The sequence below is a fragment of the Eublepharis macularius genome, chromosome 5, assembly GCF_028583425.1.
Source record: "Eublepharis macularius isolate TG4126 chromosome 5, MPM_Emac_v1.0, whole genome shotgun sequence".
Classification (NCBI taxonomy): Eukaryota; Metazoa; Chordata; class Lepidosauria; order Squamata; family Eublepharidae; genus Eublepharis; species Eublepharis macularius.
In genome coordinates, this window is record NC_072794.1 from 173,844,972 (window position 1) to 173,862,802 (window position 17,831).

The following is a 17,831-nucleotide window of genomic DNA, read 5'->3' on the forward strand; positions in this document are numbered from 1 at the left end:
AGAGCAGCAGGACTCTAATCTGGAGAGGCAGGTTGGATTCCCCACTCCTCTGCTGGAAGCCAGCTGGGTGACCTTGGGCTAGTCACAGCTCTCTCAAAGCTCTCTCAGCCCCACCCACCTCACAGGGCGATTGTTGTGGGGATAATAATAACATACTTTGTATACTGCTCTGAGCGGGCATTAAGTTGTCCTGAAGGGTGGCGTATAAATCAAATACTGTTATTATTATATTTTATTTTCCTCTCCCTCCCCCTATAGCAATGAGGCGACTCACTCTTGACGGGGTCGAAACAGTCTCTCTTGCACCCCCAGCTGCAGCACTTTTGGGGGGAGGGGCACTCCCAGTCTGTGTCGCACTTTGCAAGGCATACGGTGATGGTGCCTGGCGGTGCTCGGGGGCATCTTCCGGGCCTCTCTGCAACTCAAGGCAACATCTTGTCACAAAGACACATTTTGGGAAGGGAGGCAACCTGATTGGACGCTGCACAGGCTCCGTGCATTCCGGGAGCCTGAAGAATTCCCTGAACGGGCACAGGTGGGGAGGTCTAAGGGGTAACATCTCCTCCGTTCTTCTATATGAATAACATCTCCTTTGCCCCTTCCACCAGAGCAGAGAAAAGGGCGCAGGTAACTGATGAACGAATCCCTGTTTCTCTAGAAGGGGCCAATTTTGTGTGGGGATCTTAGCAGAACAAGGCGCCGTTCTCAAGAGATTGGTACCATCGAGGTAGGCAGGATTTGACCCTTGATGCTTGTCAAGTATCACTCTGTGGTGTGTGTGATAAAGCTAACCAAAGTTTCACTAGGTTTTAGGGCACTGGGGCACTGCATGATAGAGACCTCTTAACGGGAATCCACACACATCCCTCAGCAGACCCACAGCAACAATGAGTGGAACAGAAGAGAATTGCCGGCCTTTTGGACAGGGGGGTCTGCAAATATGAGAAGGTTTTTTAATTTAAAAAATGTAGGTATCGTGATATTTGTTTGCATTGCCCCATGCTCTTCAAAATAATTTGTTTTATAAAAAAAGAGTGGGTGGAGAATTATGAGGGTCCTGTGATCATTCCAGGAGCTTTAATGTGAATCAAGTATGAAAGGGAAATCATTGATAAACATGGAGAGAAAACGGATTACCCCCCCGGGCGGTCTGGAATTTCCATTGCAAGGGTGGTTCCCCCCCCCCAAATCACATTAGTAACCAGACTACCACAATAGAAAAGAGTCCAGTAGCACCTTTAAGACTAACCAACTTTACTGTAGCATAAGCTTTTGAGAACCACAGCTCTCTTCATCAGATGCAGATTACTACAGAAAACCTCTGTGGTGTGGGAACGGCCCAGAGCCCCAAATGGATGCTGGGGTGACAGGGCTGCAGAAGTGGATGTAAGGGGTATGGAATCCCTTCTCAAAGGGGGCAGGTGGGAAGAACTCAGGTTTTCAGTGGGCAGAGGTGAGAAGGGGGGCTGAAGGAACAGAGATCAGTGTAGAATATCATCCAGCTACACTTTGTTAAGCCTGTGAAATGCAGTCAACTTTTTAAGGGAACTTTATTGCATGTTTTACTCATGATTTCTGAGTTTTTGTCATTCTTAACAAGGGTTTGTGTTTTGGCAGAAGTATATTACTATGCAGTCAGACAGTGTACAAACCTCCGAGCCCTATATAGTCTTTAGAGCATTTGTGAAGCTTGTACTGCAAATATCTGAAGGAAAGTGCTTTGTTGCAAATCTGCCACCACCCCTTTGCTTGGTTTGGCTTTCAAGCACCATCTCAGGAGATGCTGTGGGGCATAAGATTGGATGGGAGGGTCCAAAAGTGTGTTTGAGGATCTGTACTTAAGTTCCTAACCTGGCAGATTTCACACTTATCTCCCCACCCCCCACCTGCAGATCGCTCTTCCATCTTGCAGCGGTAGAACTAAAAGATCGGCCCTTCTGGAAAGGACTTGGGGGTGCAGGGCTCCCTATTTTGGCCCACCTTAGATGGAGAAATGGGCATTGAATTACTTTCCACAGATGACTTACTTGAATCAAGGGCACCTTTTGGCCATGGCTGTTTGGCAGATGTTGAGCCTGCTTTATCTGATTTTCTTTACATACGGGGTCACCTCCCTCCCTATGTTCCTCTGCGGCAGCTTCACTTATCTGAACAGGGTCTACTGCAGGTGCCACCCTGCACATGGGCAAAATCAACAGCGGCTCGTACACGGGCTGTTCTCTGTGGTGGCCCCTAACCTGTGGAACGGCCTGCCTGAGGAGGTCAGGGGAGCCCCCACTCTCCTGGCTTTCTGCAAATGATGCAAAACTGAATTATTCAAAAAGGCTTTTGTGTTGTAGGGAGGGGTCTCAGATGCTCCACTAATAAGTTAGGTAGGAACCATAGACTTCACCCACAGACTTCACCACTCTGTTGCCTTACGTACTATCTGTGGGTTTAAATATGTTCTCCTATGTCACTCCTTGAATTGCTTGTGTTCTGTTTCAGCATTTTCTTCAACTCTATATTGGATTCTTGCTAATGTTATATAGCAAAGAGTCTAGTAGCACCTTTAAGACTAATCAACTTTATAGTAGCATAAGCTTTTGAGAACCACAGCTCTCTTCGTCAGATGCATTACTAATGTTATATCTTTGTAAACTTGCATTTAATTACCCTACGGCACTGTTTATGGCATTGTCCTGATACTGACTGTACTAATCTCACACTCTGTAATCCACCTTGAGTTTCAGTGAGAAAGACCAACAATAAATGACATAAATAAATGTGTTTCTCCCGTTGTTTCTTTTTAACTATGTCGTAAGTGGCTATAGATCCTTCTGCCTGTTGAAAGCCTACTGTGAAGTAAGACGGGCAGAACTTTGGAGTTGATGGCCCCCGGTGCCTGTATTTTGGGCCGCAAGGAGTGTAGTTGGGGCTGGCCCGTGAGTGGTTCCCTCAGACTGAACAGTAAGAACCATCCCAAAACCACACCAGCAAGCTACAGGCTTTCTCTCTCGACTGTCCACTCGTGGTGGAAAGCCCTGGTGGAAATGGCCGCTTCTGTGCAAATTGCATTTGGAAACCTGTCAATGGGAGGGTCCATCTCAGATCCCAGAGTGAGGAGAAGGTCGCCCTTACCTGGAAATATCGGATCCATGCACACCTGCCCACAGCCATTGCTGCAGCACTTCTGCCTTCCACAGCACGAATAGTCTGAAGAACAGCCATGCAGACAGATGCCGGGGCCCTCTGGGGTAGGGCACCTGCCAGGCTTCTCTGTAACAGAACAGCCATAGAGCCATCAGGCAAGGATAGGCTTTGCTCTCCAACACCCCCCCCCCATATCAGCCCATTTCCCCACACAACACCATGAGTAGAACCAGGGCTTTTTTTCAGCTGGAATGCGGTGGAACAGAGTTCCGTCACCTCTTGAAAATGGTCACATGGCCGGTGGCCCCGCCCCCAGATTGCTAGACAGAGGGAAGTTGAGATTGCCTTCTGCGCCGTGTGATGCGGAGGGTGATCTAAACTCCCCTCTGTCTGAAGATCAGGGGACAGGGCCACCAGCCATGTGAATATTTTCACCAGGGGCGATTTAAACTTTTAAAAACTCCCCCCTTGTTCCAGCTGACCCAAAGTGATGTCATTGTGCAGTCCCGGGAACGTGCGCGCACTTTGCGCATGCACATGTGGTACCAGGGGCACTACATTCTGCCAAGAGTTTCCCCTTGTGCTGACAACCCACTGAGTCACACCACCTCTCTTCCCAGAAAAAAAGCCCTGAGTAGAATCCTCTGAGATCCTTCAGCCTTGGCAAGGGACACAGCTGCGCTCTCTTTAATTGCACAATATCTGTTCTATAGCCAGCACTTGGTGAGCTGGGACAGCACTGGGAATATCCTATGCTATCTTGGGGAATTGTGGAAATAATAGTTTGCCACCTATGTGCTATGTACGGCTGGGTCCCAGCAATAACACACAGACACTTCTGTTTGGTTGGAATGGCCACAACTTTATTGCATTACAGCCAGGTTGGAGCATTGGCCAGGCATCTGGGCAGTGGATTCTCTGGCATCGAAAGGCCCAGTGCGGTTCAATGCTTGACACCCCAGCCCAATGCTGGCCCCATGGTGTTAGGTCTCAGCCATGCTATCCAGCCCTTGACCCCTGATTCCACAGGAGTGAGGCTCCTTTTATGCCCTGTTCACCCCTTGAGGGTTTGGCCCAATGCCTCAGACTACCATGTTGCACCAATATAGATAAAAGCACATGGCAATAATCAATACTGAGCAATACTAGGCCAAGCACTTGTATTCTAGATGAATTTTCAGACTTTACATGAACCGTCTCTGTGGTTTTTTTCTATGTGTTAGGTAATTCTAACAGGTGTGCTTTAATCTTTTGACAGTTAATTAAAATAGTGGACTCTGTCGAGATTAATGTTCCTTTATCAGAACTTCAGCCAATGGTGATCTCTCAACTTAACTTTTCCTGACACTTCTCAGAGATTTATAGTTTTGTTTTGTAAGTCTGAGTATAACGTAATTGGAAGGATATACAATAGAAACTATGAATATTCATTGAAGCATCAGACCAATCATCGTTTGTTTGTGCCATCATGTGAATAGACCTTAAATATTTGCATATGATGACTTATAACATTGCAAACTCAGATAGAATGGCAGAGCTCTGATGGAAGAAATCTCTTGAGATAATTTAGGTGAGAACTTATTTTTTTACCGTAGAGCCTTTTATAAATTTTATGCTAAATTGTATAACAAGAAAGAGGTGAACAAAGAATCAATAGCGACATACTTGGAGAAAATGAAACTCCCAGTAATTTCGGAAGCTTGGAGAGATAGATTGAATAATGAAGTAACGGATGAGGAAATAAGTAAGGCAATACAGTCAGCAAACTTGGGAAAGGCGCCAGGGCCAGACGGACTTACAGCTAAATTTTATAAGGTAATGGCCAATGAACTGGCACCATTCCTAAAAGAGGTGATCAATGGAGTCTTAAAGGATCAACGGATTCCAGACACCTGGAACGAAGCTAACATATCATTGATCCCCAAAGAGGGCCAAGATTTGACCAATGTGAAAAATTACAGACCTATATCGTTACTTAACAATGACTATAAAATCTTTGCGAAGATACTGGCGGAGAGACTGAAGGGGTGGCTTTCGGAAGTTATTGAGGAGGAACAAGCAGGCTTTTTGCCAGATAGACAAATCAGAGACAATTTAAGGACTGTGATCAATGCTATTGAATACTATGATAAGCGTTGTGATAAAGAGGTTGGTTTCTTCTTTGTTGATGCGGAAAAAGCATTTGACAATTTAAACTGGGACTTTATGTTTGCCACTATGGAAAAGCTACAAATGGGAGAAAGATTCATAAGAGCAATTAAGGAAATCTACAGAGACCAGAATGCAGCAATTGTGGTGAATGACGAGGTTACTAAGAAATTGACTATAAGCAAAGGAACAAGACAAGGTTGCCCGTTGTCTCCACTGTTATTCATTTTGGTATTGGAGATCCTGATGATACAAATACGAAAAGATGAAGAAATTCGGGGAATAAAAATAAAGGACTTTTCTTATAAGGTCAGAGCATTTGCGGACGATATAATGTTAATTGTAGAGGACCCAATGGAGAACATGCCAAAAGTGATAGATAAGATTAAGGAGTTTGGAGACTTGGCAGGTTTCTATATTAACAAAAAGAAGTCAAAGATATTATGTAAAAATATGACTAAGCAAAAACAACAATTGCTAATGGAAATAACAGACTGTGAAGTAACAAGTAAGGTGAAATATTTGGGAATTGAACTGACTGCTAAGAACATAGATCTATTCAAAAATAACTATGAAAAATTATGGACTCAGAGCGAGATTTGATTAAATGGAATAGACTGAATTTGTCATGGTTGGGAAGGATTGCAGCAGTTAAGATGAATGTGTTACCAAGAGTAATGTTTTTGCTACAGACAATACCAATTATTCGGGACTTTAAGCAGTTTGAAAAATGGCAGAGGAAAATATCAGACTTTGTATGGGCAGGCAAGAAGCCTCGAGTGAAAATGAAAGTTTTACAAGATGCAAAAGAAAGAGGCGGAATGCAACTGCCCAATCTAAGACTTTACCACGATGCAATCTGCCTAGTGTGGCTGAAAGATTGGATGATGCTGAAGAATAAGAAACTATTGGCACTAGAGGGATATAAAAAAATATTTGGATGGCATGCATACCTATGGTATGACAAAGTAAAAGCGAATTCTATGTTCTTGCATCATTATATACGGAGAAGCTTATATGCAACTTGGAAGAAGTACAGAGACTATTTACAAGAAGGAATCCCCCTGTGGGTGGTTCCATATGAGGTAATAGATCCGAGAGCTGTCGATGCTGAACAACAGTGTTTAACGTATAAGGAGATAACCCAAATAGAATCTTCTAAACTTAAAATAAAGACACAGGACGAGTTATCACCAAACTATGATTGGTTTCAGTACAGACAGATCAGAGATCTCTACAATTCGGACTGTGCAAAAGGAGGCATAAGAACAGAGAATTCGGAACTAGAGCAGACACTTTTAAAAGAGGACAAGAAGGAAATTTCTAAGGTATACCAAGTACTGCTGAAAGGGTATACTGAAGATGAAATAGTTAAAGTACAAATGGTGAAGTGGGCCATAAACTTTAACAAAGAAATAACAATGGAGGCATGGGAATACTTGTGGAAGACTACAATGAAGACGACGACGTGTATTAATATTAAAGAGAACATTTACAAAATGATTTATCGTTGGTACATGACACCAAAGAAGATTGCGCTAGGGAATTTGAACACTTCTAACAAATGCTGGAAATGTAAAAAAACAGGAGGGTTCCCTGTATCATATGTGGTGGACGTGTGAGGTAGCTAGGCAGTACTGGGGAGAAATAATAAGAGTAATAAGTGAGATATTACAATTTCAAATTAATAAGAACCCAGAACTCCTGCTACTGAACTTGGGAATGGAGGGCATCCCAGCTCAACACAGGACATTGTTATTTTACATGACAGCAGCAGCTAGACTTTTGTATGCGCAAAAATGGAAAGTACAAGAAGTGCCAACTATTGAAGACTGGATTTACAAATTGCTGTATATGGCAGAAATGGACAAAATGACAAGAAAATTGAGAAACCTTGACCCAGGACAGTTCAACACAGACTGGGAGAAGCTGAAACAATATTTGGTGAAGAAATGGGAGGTGGGAGGAGAACTGTGGCAGTTTGAGAACTATTGAAACATAATAAAATGCAGAGGGGGGTGACTTTACCGAGGGGCGGAGAGGCAAATGAGAATTTCTAAGCAGTTATGTTGTTAGATTATTATATACAGAATAATATATAGAATATTGATAGAAAATAACAAATCATAAGGATTAATTATAAGGACTGACTAATCAATATCAGTTTTGGTAAAAATTGTATAATGTACTAAACTGAATAAGTTTATTTGAAGATACATATGAGTCAAATTGAAAGATAATTTACAATGAAAGTTATATAGATTTATAATCGAAGGGGAACAAAAACAGTATTGTAATTAAATATAACTAAAGCAGAAAGAAGAAGATATATAGAATGAGCAACACATAGAGTATAAGTTAAATTGGTTGACTTATATGAATGTATGGTTTATATGGTTTATGATTTATAGAAATATTTGAAATCATGAAAAATGGGACAAATTTTGTTCAATATGGAAAAATGGACCCAAAGATAGGGTACAGAGTACCAAAAATAGTTAAAGAATTATTGCTTAGAATAAAGGGAAAATATATATTTGTTAGATAGAAGAATTTAAAAGGAGTAAGGGAAAAGGGACAAAGGGTTGGAAAACTGTTGGAAGTCAACAAAAAGGGGGGGAAAGGGAGGGGGTTAGAAATTGGGAAACAGGAGAATTGACTGTAATGTGAAAATAATTGATCCTAACCCAATAAAAAAAAATTTCAAAAAAAAAAGAACTTATTTTTTTACCTATGCATTTCATAGAAACTTTGATTATGTTAAACTTGGAATTTATTAGGAAATGTTAGCAAACTTATTTCTTATTGCCTTTCTGTGTTCTGTTTTTATAGGATTTATATTAAAAACCATTTATATTTTGATTACTTGCTTCATTAAAAAACTAGGGTGTATTTTCAATAAAGTGAAATAAACTCTAGACAGGTGTTTGTGTGTTTGATGAAGAGTTGCAAAGCAATATTGAACCCTATATAAATAAATGTACTGATAAACAGGTAGTTCAAAGAACTTATCTGTTTGGCAGGTTTGAGAACTAATTGCTGAAAGCTTTCCAAGAGAAAAGATACATCTTTCTTTTGGCTAGTAGAAGCTTAGTTTCAGACACGAGCAAAAGCTCGTTACAACCAAACCCTTTAAAGTTGTGACAAGCCCCCTGCCGCCTGAGAGCAGTGGGTGGGTGGGAAAGCGCCCTGTTCTTGCTGGTGCTGTGCTGGAATGGTGCCAGCATGTTGTCCTCATGGAAGAGGACTCCTGCTGCTCCCCCTCTTCCCCATCAGCCACACCTGCTTCCACCACGACCTGACCCTCAGTGGCAACGGTGCCCATGCTGAGTCTGCGAGCTTGCTTTAAACAAAAAGAGTTTTTTTTTCCATTTCAGACTAAGATACCAGTAACCAGAAACTAAGATGAGCAGTATAACATCCCAAAGGGACCGACCCCTCTTCCAGACCCCTTGGGCTCCACGTTTCTTAAGCGAATGTGCTCAAGAGGCAGCATAAGAGAGATAAGATAAGAAGAAGTATCTTCCAGCAGTTGTGGTGTCTCCCAGACCAAGAGCTGCGATGGGGCCCCTTCCTGGCCGTTTCCCTTACCAAGTAGTGAAGAAGGTGGTTTTTTGCCACATGCACAGGACAGCTCTGTCCAAAGGGCAAGGAGCCCCAGGAGGAGAACGAGCCTGGGTCTCATGGTGTGGCTGGAACCCACGTCTGAGTGCCAAGCATTCAGCTTGCTGCCTATAAAGCTTCCTTGGGGAGGGGCTTGCGTTGGAGCCAGAGCCCAAACATGACGGGTGAAGTAACAATGAAATGATGCCTTGCATAAGGGAGGGGGCTGCTTACAAAACAATTATCTGGAAGGACAAGCACAACAAACCTATTTGCAGCCTAATGCTTGTGACGCTGTCCAGTAAACGCCTGAACCTTCTTGTTTGTATTGGGAACCAGCCAGGCTTTGGACATCCTTGTAGTGTTTAATGAATACATAAGGTTCAGTATACAAAAAAAAGAAAAAAAGGTTTAAGTGAATATTGTGCTCCTGGGGAGTGGTTCCTCCTTGTTCTCTTGTTGTGTGTTCCAGGGGTTGGCCTTGTTTTGGTTCAAAGGCTTTGGACCAGGGCTGCATAGAAATTGTTGAATTGCAACTGATAATGAAACTCAAGACAATGCGTCCACCTGGACTGAATCAAGACCTAGGCTTTCTGTCTCATTACCAATGCTGATTTCTCCACACTCACTACCCCTCTGCATAGCCCACCCTATCCAATCATGTCTGCTATCATCATTCAGTGTCTGAAATCACTCCACTCTCCATGATATAAAGACAGATGGACTCACATCCTAGCTGTATCAGAAGAGGTGAACTGTGACTCATGAAAGCTCATATCCTACAAAGGATATTGTTAGTCTTATAGGTGCTGCTGGACTCTTGCTCTTCTCTAGGTTAACTTTTGTTTTTCCCGCATCTGGAGAGAGTCAGAAAGTGTTATTGTTTGCACATCTCTCAGCAGGCAGCTGCGGATGTGAGTGGAGCCCCCACATGAATGGCTGCCTGTTGCCACTGTGTGCCAAGGCACCCACCCCTCTTTCACTCTCACCAGTGGCAGAAGGGCCAGGATTCCCCACCACCTCAGGCCTTCCCCCTTTTCTGACCGCCCCCCTTGGAAGTCAAGCCCTCTCCCCCTCTCCTCCTCCTTCCATAAAGTGCTCCATGGACCATCCCGCTCTGCTTGTTGCTCTACAAGGGACAAGCTCCTTGTCCTTTGCAGGGGTAAGAAGGGAGACAACAAGAATAGAGGTCAATAGAGGGCTCTGCCTCCTAGAAAATATCATCCAGCTATACTTCGTTAAGTTTGTGAAATGCAGTCAACTTTTTAATGGAACTTTATTGCATGTTTTACTCGTGATTTCTGAGTTTTTGTCATTCTTAACAAAGGTTTGCATTTGTGCAGAACTGTATTACTATGCAGTCAGGGGGAGTGCAAATGTCAAAGCCCTAAAAGTAAATGTGTTTGTGGGCTTTGTGAAGCTTATACTGCAAATATCTGAAGGAAAGTGCTTTGCTTCAAATCTGCCACCACCCCTTTGCTTGGTTTGGCTCTCAAGCACCTTCTCAAGAGATGCTGTGGGGCATAAGATTGGATGGGAGGGTCCAAAAGTGTGGTTGTGGATCCCTGCTTCATTTCCTAACCTGATAGATTTCACACCACTTACAGCAGCCTGCAAATCTCTCTGCGTTCTTGCAGTGGTAGAACTGAAAGATCAACCCTTCTGAGAAGGACCCTGTGGGGCTCCCTATTTTGGCCCACCTTAGGTGGAGAAACGGACATTGAATTACTTTCTACAGATGACTTACTTGGACCAGGGCACCTTCAGGCCAGGGATGCTTGGAAGATTGCAAAGATTGCTAATAGCATTTCTCATTGTTTCTTTTTAACTCCATAGTAGATGGCTATGGAGCCTTGTGCCCATGGAAGCCTACTGAGATGTAATAATGCCCTCTCAGCCAGTCACAACTAGGGGTGTGCAATTCATTAATCTGATTACCGAAAAATTACCGAAACAAACTTTTTTCAGTTTGTTTCGGTATTACCGAAACATTTTCTGATTACCGAAATGTTTCAGTAATACCGAAACAGCGATTACTGAAACGTTTTGGTATGTTTCGGTAATCGTTTCGGTAATCAGACAGCTGAGAGAATTGCCATTTTGTTTTTGCTAGCCATTTGCGTTGCAAGCGTCTAGCAAAATCCTGCAGGAAGGTACAGCTTCCTGCAGGCTCTTTGAAGAGGGGAGGGGGGGAGAAGGAGTGAGTGAGTCACTACCTTCTTTCACCCCTCACCCCTCTTGCGAAGGAGGGGATCCTTTTGCTTTGCAAATGCAAAGTGCTTGATTGCATGCTAGCATTGCACTTTGCATTTGAAAAGCAATGGAAGCAAGCAAATTCCTGCCAAAATTCCCAGGTAGGGGAGGGGGAGCAGGAAGGAGTGATAGAGTAGGAGTGTTGGGGGGGTAAGGCAAGGGAGGGGGGACTTAGGAGTGACCAATCCCACTGCTGCATCCTTCTTCCAGCCAATAGATTCAAATCTTTGGCAGAAGCTGCATCAGGGGATTTAAAATTGTGGCAGGACTGGGTCAGCCTCTGTTGCTTCTGAGAGAGGAGAGAGACTGCTTCTTTGCTGCCTGCCTTCATGGACTTCTGGACTGCACCTGGTGGACATCTGTCTGGACTTCTGCCTGTGGAGGATCAACTGTGCTGGACGTTCATCAGGAGAGGAGGACTGGTAAGATTTTTTTTTCCTTTAGTGGAATGATGGGGGGAAGGGAAGGCACAGATTTTGTTTAAATTAATTGATGCTGGGCCAATTTGCTGGCCTGGCCTCTGCTAAAAAATGTTTCAGTTTAGTCTTGTTTTCTTATGGCTTGGCTTGGGTTACTTTTTCAGGTTGAGAAAGAGGATAATTTTGGGGGGTGGGGGGGTTTCAACACTGCTTGATTTAATGTTCCCTGCCTTTTAAATCTCTGGCCTGGCTCTTCACTGGGCTGCCTTTGGCCCACAGGTCTGCTCTGCAGGGTGGGCCTTTGTTTTTCCCATGGCTTGGCTTGCTATTTCAGCTTGAGAAACAGGATTATTTGCTTGATTTAATGTTCCCTGCCTTTTAAATCTGGCTCCGCACAGTGGCTTTGGCCCTGTGGGCCTGGCTAGGCCGAAACCAGGCCTGTCTCTACACTGCAGGGTCGGCCTTGCTTTTCTTATGGCTTGGATTACTGCTCCCTGTTTCATCTTTCTGGACAAGCAGTGGAACGAAACTTGTTTACTGGGGTGGGGGGACAACTGCTTGCACATCTCCTGACTTAACTCTCTGGCCTGGCTTTCCACAGTGGCTTTAAGCCTGTCCAGGCCCAAAACAGATCTGGGCCTTGACTTTTAGGGGTTGTGCAGTTTGTGACTCTGTTAACATCCCACCTTTCTTAACAGCCTCGAGGTGGAGAGGAGGACTAGCTGCATGCCTGTCTGCCTGAACATCGCTGGACTGCAGGACTGGTAAGTGAGTCTGTGGGTTTACATTTGGGTGGGCAAAGGGGTGGGTTGTTGCTAGCTTGGGAGGGGGGAGGCACATTTTCAGAACACCGCATCCACACCCCACACAGACACACCACGGAAATTTTTTTCCTGTAAAATAGTGTCTTAGGAAGGTAGGCCAGTTTGTAGGCATTCAGTGGCTAATTGCCCTCAACTTAATTGATAGGGAACCAAGCATAGCTTGTTTAAAACAGTAAATAGGGATCAGTAGGACAAGCAGTAGTTAGGTTACATTTGATTTCTATTCACATATATATATATATACACATATTGGTATAGCTGTTAATAGGCTTCCCGTTAGTGCCCCCATAACTAGGGTTCCACTGCCCATCTCTGGCACCCGTGGTGGAGCCAGGCCGGCCTGGGCATACTAGTCTTGTAAGTGTCTAAGGCTTTCACTTGTTATTGGGGTTTAGGGCCAGCTCAATTCCAGAGGAATTCAGCTGTTTGGCAGGCTCAGGTCCCCCAACATAAATAGGGTTGTTTAAAAAGACATTACATTGACCATCTCCAAGACAAGTTACAGAGCCACAAGAAGAACAGATTTAGAAGCAGGTAGATAGGTCTTGAAAACAAAGTGCACCTTTGTTTTACCTTTGTTTCTGAGTAGTTAGTGTAGCTTCTGTGAGGGGAAAGGATGGCAGAGAGGAAAGCAGAGAGGGGCCCCGGGGGAAAGGCCAGAGAGAAATCGAGATGGGAGGAGGGGAAGGAGAGGGGGACTGCTGTGGCAGCCCCCCCATCTGAGCGGAGGAGACCCCCCCTGCGCTGCTGCCGTTCGCCAGCCTGGCTTCTGGTGACAAGAAGAGGGTTCGCAAGGCTCTCTTTCCTGAGGCAGCTGCTGGAGGGCCACCCCCAACCCGGGTGTGTGAGGCAGGGGCTGGCACTGGGCAGGGGTCTGCTGCCGAGGCTCCTCCTCCTCCAATGGTTGCGAGCCAGCTGCTGGAGGAGGGGCAGCATGTAGTGTCTCCTGGGATGGACGTGGGGCATGTGACTATACCATCCCTCACGATTACCCCAGGAACCCGGAAGATGTTGGAGGAACTGCCTGTGAGACCCCCTGTGGGGCGGTCCACCCCAGTTTCCTCTGAGGCCAGCAGCAGGCCTCTTGCGGCTGTGCAGGAGGAGAGGATGTTGGAGGAAGAGGCAGAGACTGTGGTGGAAGAGCCCACATCTCTGCCCCTTCAGCCTCGTCCATCCCTGACTGCCCGGCCAAGAGTGGGACATGGTGTGTCCGGCCAGAGCACATCACAGGAGGTGCCTCAGGGTGGTCCCGAAAGTGCTTCTCCTGGGAAGCGTGGGCAAGCGTTCAGCTCTGAACTCTGGAATCACTTCCAGAGAACAGACGACCCCCGAGTTGTCCAGTGCCAGCATTGTAAGCAGTACGTCAGCCGTGGCAGGGATGTGAACCATCTCTCCATGTCTGGGATGAGGACCCACATGAAGAGGCACCACCAGGCGGTGCTTCTTCGGGGGGAGAGTTCGAGTGGCACCACACGGCTGCCAGCTAGCCAGAAGGAGGCAGTCTCCTCTGGTGTTCTCCCCCCAAGGGTTCCTGTAGGGCAGGGACTCCAAGCATCTCTTCTGGAGATGCTTGGTAAGCAGGGCTCTAGTGTGCCCAGAGAGGGGATCCAGAGGGCGAGCCAGTGCCTCACGCGCCACATCATCAATATGGTAGCTGTGGATAGAAGACCGTTCTCCATAGTTGAAGACTTCGGCTTCTCAGGGATGCTCCACGATTTCTTTCCCTGGTACACCGTCCCTGCTCACACAACATTGAGCAGATCGGTGGTGCCCTCGTTTTACAGGGCTGCCAGGGACCATGTGAAGGCACAGCTGTCCTGGGTTGCTGGGAGAACTGTGCACTTCTCATCTGACATCTGGACCTGCCCAAGTGTGCAGCAAGCGTACCTCTCGCTTACTGCTCACTGGTGGGAACCTGCGGTGGTTCTGGGGAGGGAGAGGTGCCTAGCACAGCTAGCCAGGGAAGGATGGGAGAGCACTGGGCCAGCTACTGCAAGGCCTTGCTCCATGCGAAGTTTCTCGACGTGTCGCACACAGCGGAGAACATCGCTGCCACCCTGAGGAGACAGTTGGAGGAGTGGATAGGCCAGGGACCCGCCACCGTGGGATGCATGGTGATGGACGGTGGCAGCAACATGAGGGCAGCAGCGGATCTAGTGAGCCAAGAGCGCATTTCCTGTGCAGCCCACAAGCTTCGCCTAGTGGTGAAAGATGCACTTGGGGCGGGCTCCTCGAAGGAACCCCTTGATGCCCGGACTCGTGACTTCAAGTTACTGCTCCAGAAATGTCAGAGGCTCACGAGTCACTTCTCGCACAGCATGACAGCCACTCATGAACTGTGGCAGAAGCAGGTCAGGACAGGTGTGCCGGAGCACGCACTGATCGCTGATGCCAGCACTCGCTGGAACTCCACCTGGGCCATGCTTGAGCGCTTGGTGGAGCAGCAGGCCGCACTCCACGCGTGGCTCTCCGAGAGCCACGGTGCGAGTTAGGTGGGTGAGTTCAGCCGGGAGGATTGGCTCACCATCACCCAGACAGTGGAGGTCCTGAAGCCCTTCAAGGACTTCACTGTGGCGGTCTCATCAGACACGGCAACCCTGGGTCTGGTCATTTCCCTGGTGCTCACACTCCAGAGGAATCTGGCCACCCTTGTAGACTAGGGCGCACCTTGTGCTGACCTCGTTCCAGCGGTGCGCGCGCTGGTGAGAAGGCTGCAGCATGGCATAGTTGCCAGGCTAACTCCTCTCATTCAGAACGAGTCATACATGTTGGCGACCATGTGTGACCCGGGCATTAAGGGCACTTTCGCTGAGCGGGACGGGAACCTCACCCAAGCCAGAGTCGCCCTCTGCTCTTGGGTGAGGCGCAGGCAGGCCAAGAGGGGACGCCTGTCAACAGAGGGGATGCGAGAGAGGCCCTGCCGTGTGGGTCCCTCTCACGCCCCCTCTGAGTGCCCCCCCCGCGGCCACCACCGGAGTACCGATGGAGATGGAGCTGCTCCGGTAGGCCCTCGTCCCCTCTGGGGTCGTGAGGACCGTGAGAGAGGATCCGGTGGAGGCAATGGTCAGGGACTACCTCGCAGAGCCCTGCGAGTCGCTCTCCACCAATCCGCTCAGCTACTGGGCCAGGAAGGAGTCGGTCTGGCCGGACCTCTCCCTAGAGGCGCAGCGGCTGCTCTCATGCCCTCCAACGAGCGTGGAGAGCGAGCGCATCTTTTCTCATGCGGGCGACATTGTCGGCCCACATCGCACTTGCCTTCTCCCATGGAGAGTCGAGCAGTTGACCTTCCTGAAGGTCAACTCTCGCCTCTTCGATTTCTCAGGACTGGACTTCCAGAGTGACTGAGGTGAGCCCAACTTGTGGCCTGCATCCTCTGCGAGTCCAATCCTTTGGAATCGTGCTCTCCCCTGCATAAAACCCTGTAGACGCAGTTAAAACCGGCCAGTAGAGGGAGGGTGGTTAGGAACCAGTGGCAATGGGAATCCCCCCAGCAATTTGAAGCCCCCACCCCAAGGGAATTCAAAACTTCTCCCAGCACTGAGACAGACCCAGTGGGACCAAATTTATTCTGAAAAATGATGGCCCAGAAACTTTGATTGCCGCTGGAGGGAGAAATAGGTTAAGATTGAGATTGCTTAGGTGGGGATTAGGGAATGGGATGCTGATGTGCAGTGTAAAAATGTTAAATGCTGTTTGAATGTTTTAAATGTTTTTTCAAAGTTGAAATGTTAAAAAAAAAAAGAAAAAAAGAAAAAAAAGATGAAATGTTACCGTTGGGTTTGCTTGGGGGGGTTGGGGGAGAGTTGGGGATGAGCACCAGCTGATGATGATGTCTCACAGATGTTTCCAGGAAGATGCTGAGGCTGGTGTGTGTGTGTGGGGGGGGAACCTCTGCAACACTGCTCCGGAAATACCACTGTGTAGTGCCCGTGGCAGTGCCCGGTCCAGCTTTGTGTGGCTGAACTGAAAGCATAGCCACAGGAAATGACATTGGTTCTGCTGGACCTTGTTGCAAAGGTTTCCTCCTATTGTGTTGGGTTTGGGACTCAGGATGGGAGATGGCCTCACGCGCCAAGAAATAAAGAGATTTTGAAAGAAAAAATGTCTGTGTGTGGTTTTTGTTATTCGGAGGAGGTATAGAGGGGTTAAGCAAATAAGTTGTCTTTTTCAGGATTTGTGTTGTGCCACTTGATGTGAAGTGAGTTGTGTTATTTTCTGGCTAAGATAATGCTGTCATGCCTGTTGGTGTGCCCTGCTACTGTGTAACCTAAATCTGTTCAAGAAATAAAGTGTTTTTGACAGGAATTGAGTTTTTGGTGATTCTCAGATCCCAAGAGAGTTGTGTTACTTTTGTGTGGTGAAATGCTTTCATGCCCTTTTGTGCTCTCCAGCTATGTAACCCACATCTTTTCCATAAATAAAGTGTTTATAGCGGTTATTATGTTTTGGGTGATTGTCTGATATTGAGTTGTGTTATTTTTGTGTAATGAGCTGCTATAATGCCCTTTTGTGCCCTACAGCTGTGTAAATCAACACTCTTCAAGAAATAAAGTGTTTTTGAAAGGTCTTGTGGTTTGGTGATGCTCTGATTTGAAGTTAGTTGTTTGAAATCTGACTAGAATTCTGTCTAGAATGCTTTTTTCATGCCCTGTTGTGCCCTCCTACTGTGTAACCTAAATCAGTTCCAGAAATTAAGTGTTTATAACAGTTTTTTTTAAAAGATTATTTGATGTGAAGTGAATCGTGTTATCCTTTTGTGTGGGGCACTGCTAATGTGATGTACCATGATGCTTTGCCCAATTGTACTTTGAAAGTGAGAAAATAATTTTTTTTAAACTTGACTCATTGTGTGCGTATTCGTTTTTCATTATTTGATGTGAGGTTGGTTCCCAGCATGGGGAACAATGGGGCAGGCTGGCCAGCCATTTCTGTAGGTGGTGGGGGTGTCAGGGGGAGGGTGTCTGTGTGTCAGGTGCTCTTTCACAGAGACAAGCTGGCACTCAGAAGTGTGCCCACCATTGTGGCACCCCTGGGCTGTGCAGAATTGCCCTGGGAAAGAGAGTTTAAAAGTTCCCAGCATAGGGAATAAAGGGGGATGGCTGGCCAGCCTGTTCCTGGGGTTATGGGTATGGGGCTGCTGGGGGTGGATTTGGGTCTGTGAGGGGCTAATGTGGGGATTTGGGTCTGTGTGTGGCTGCTGGAGGGGATTGGGTATGTGTGGGGCTGTAGGGGGTGGACTTTGGGGGCTGAGAGCACCTACTTGGGGAGGCCATGAAATGCCCCCCCCCCAAGTGGGAGCAGGTTGGGCCTTGGTGGGGGGTGGGAGAAAAGGTGGGAGAAGGGCCCCTGAGGGTTGGGGGCATTTTGCATGCAAAATGCCACCCCTAGCAAGACAAGCCTGCCTCTTCATTTTTTCCCTTAGGAAATAATGGAGATCAGCAGCAGTAAGCAC

The 17,831-nt window shown here is 46.7% G+C and overlaps 1 protein-coding gene across 3 annotated transcripts in view; it reads right to left on the reverse strand.

Moving 5' to 3' along the window:
* Window positions 1-17,831, reverse strand: part of LOC129331018 (WAP four-disulfide core domain protein 3-like) — a 52,145-nt gene that overhangs the window by 9,035 nt on the left and 25,279 nt on the right. For all 3 annotated transcript variants that reach the window (XM_054981336.1, XM_054981339.1, XM_054981337.1), the window contains exons 5-6: window positions 3,121-3,258; window positions 275-415 (exon numbers count right to left, since the gene is read on the reverse strand). In XM_054981336.1, coding sequence (XP_054837311.1) covers window positions 275-415; window positions 3,121-3,258 — 279 coding nt within the window. The remainder of the gene's footprint in view (window positions 1-274; window positions 416-3,120; window positions 3,259-17,831) is intronic.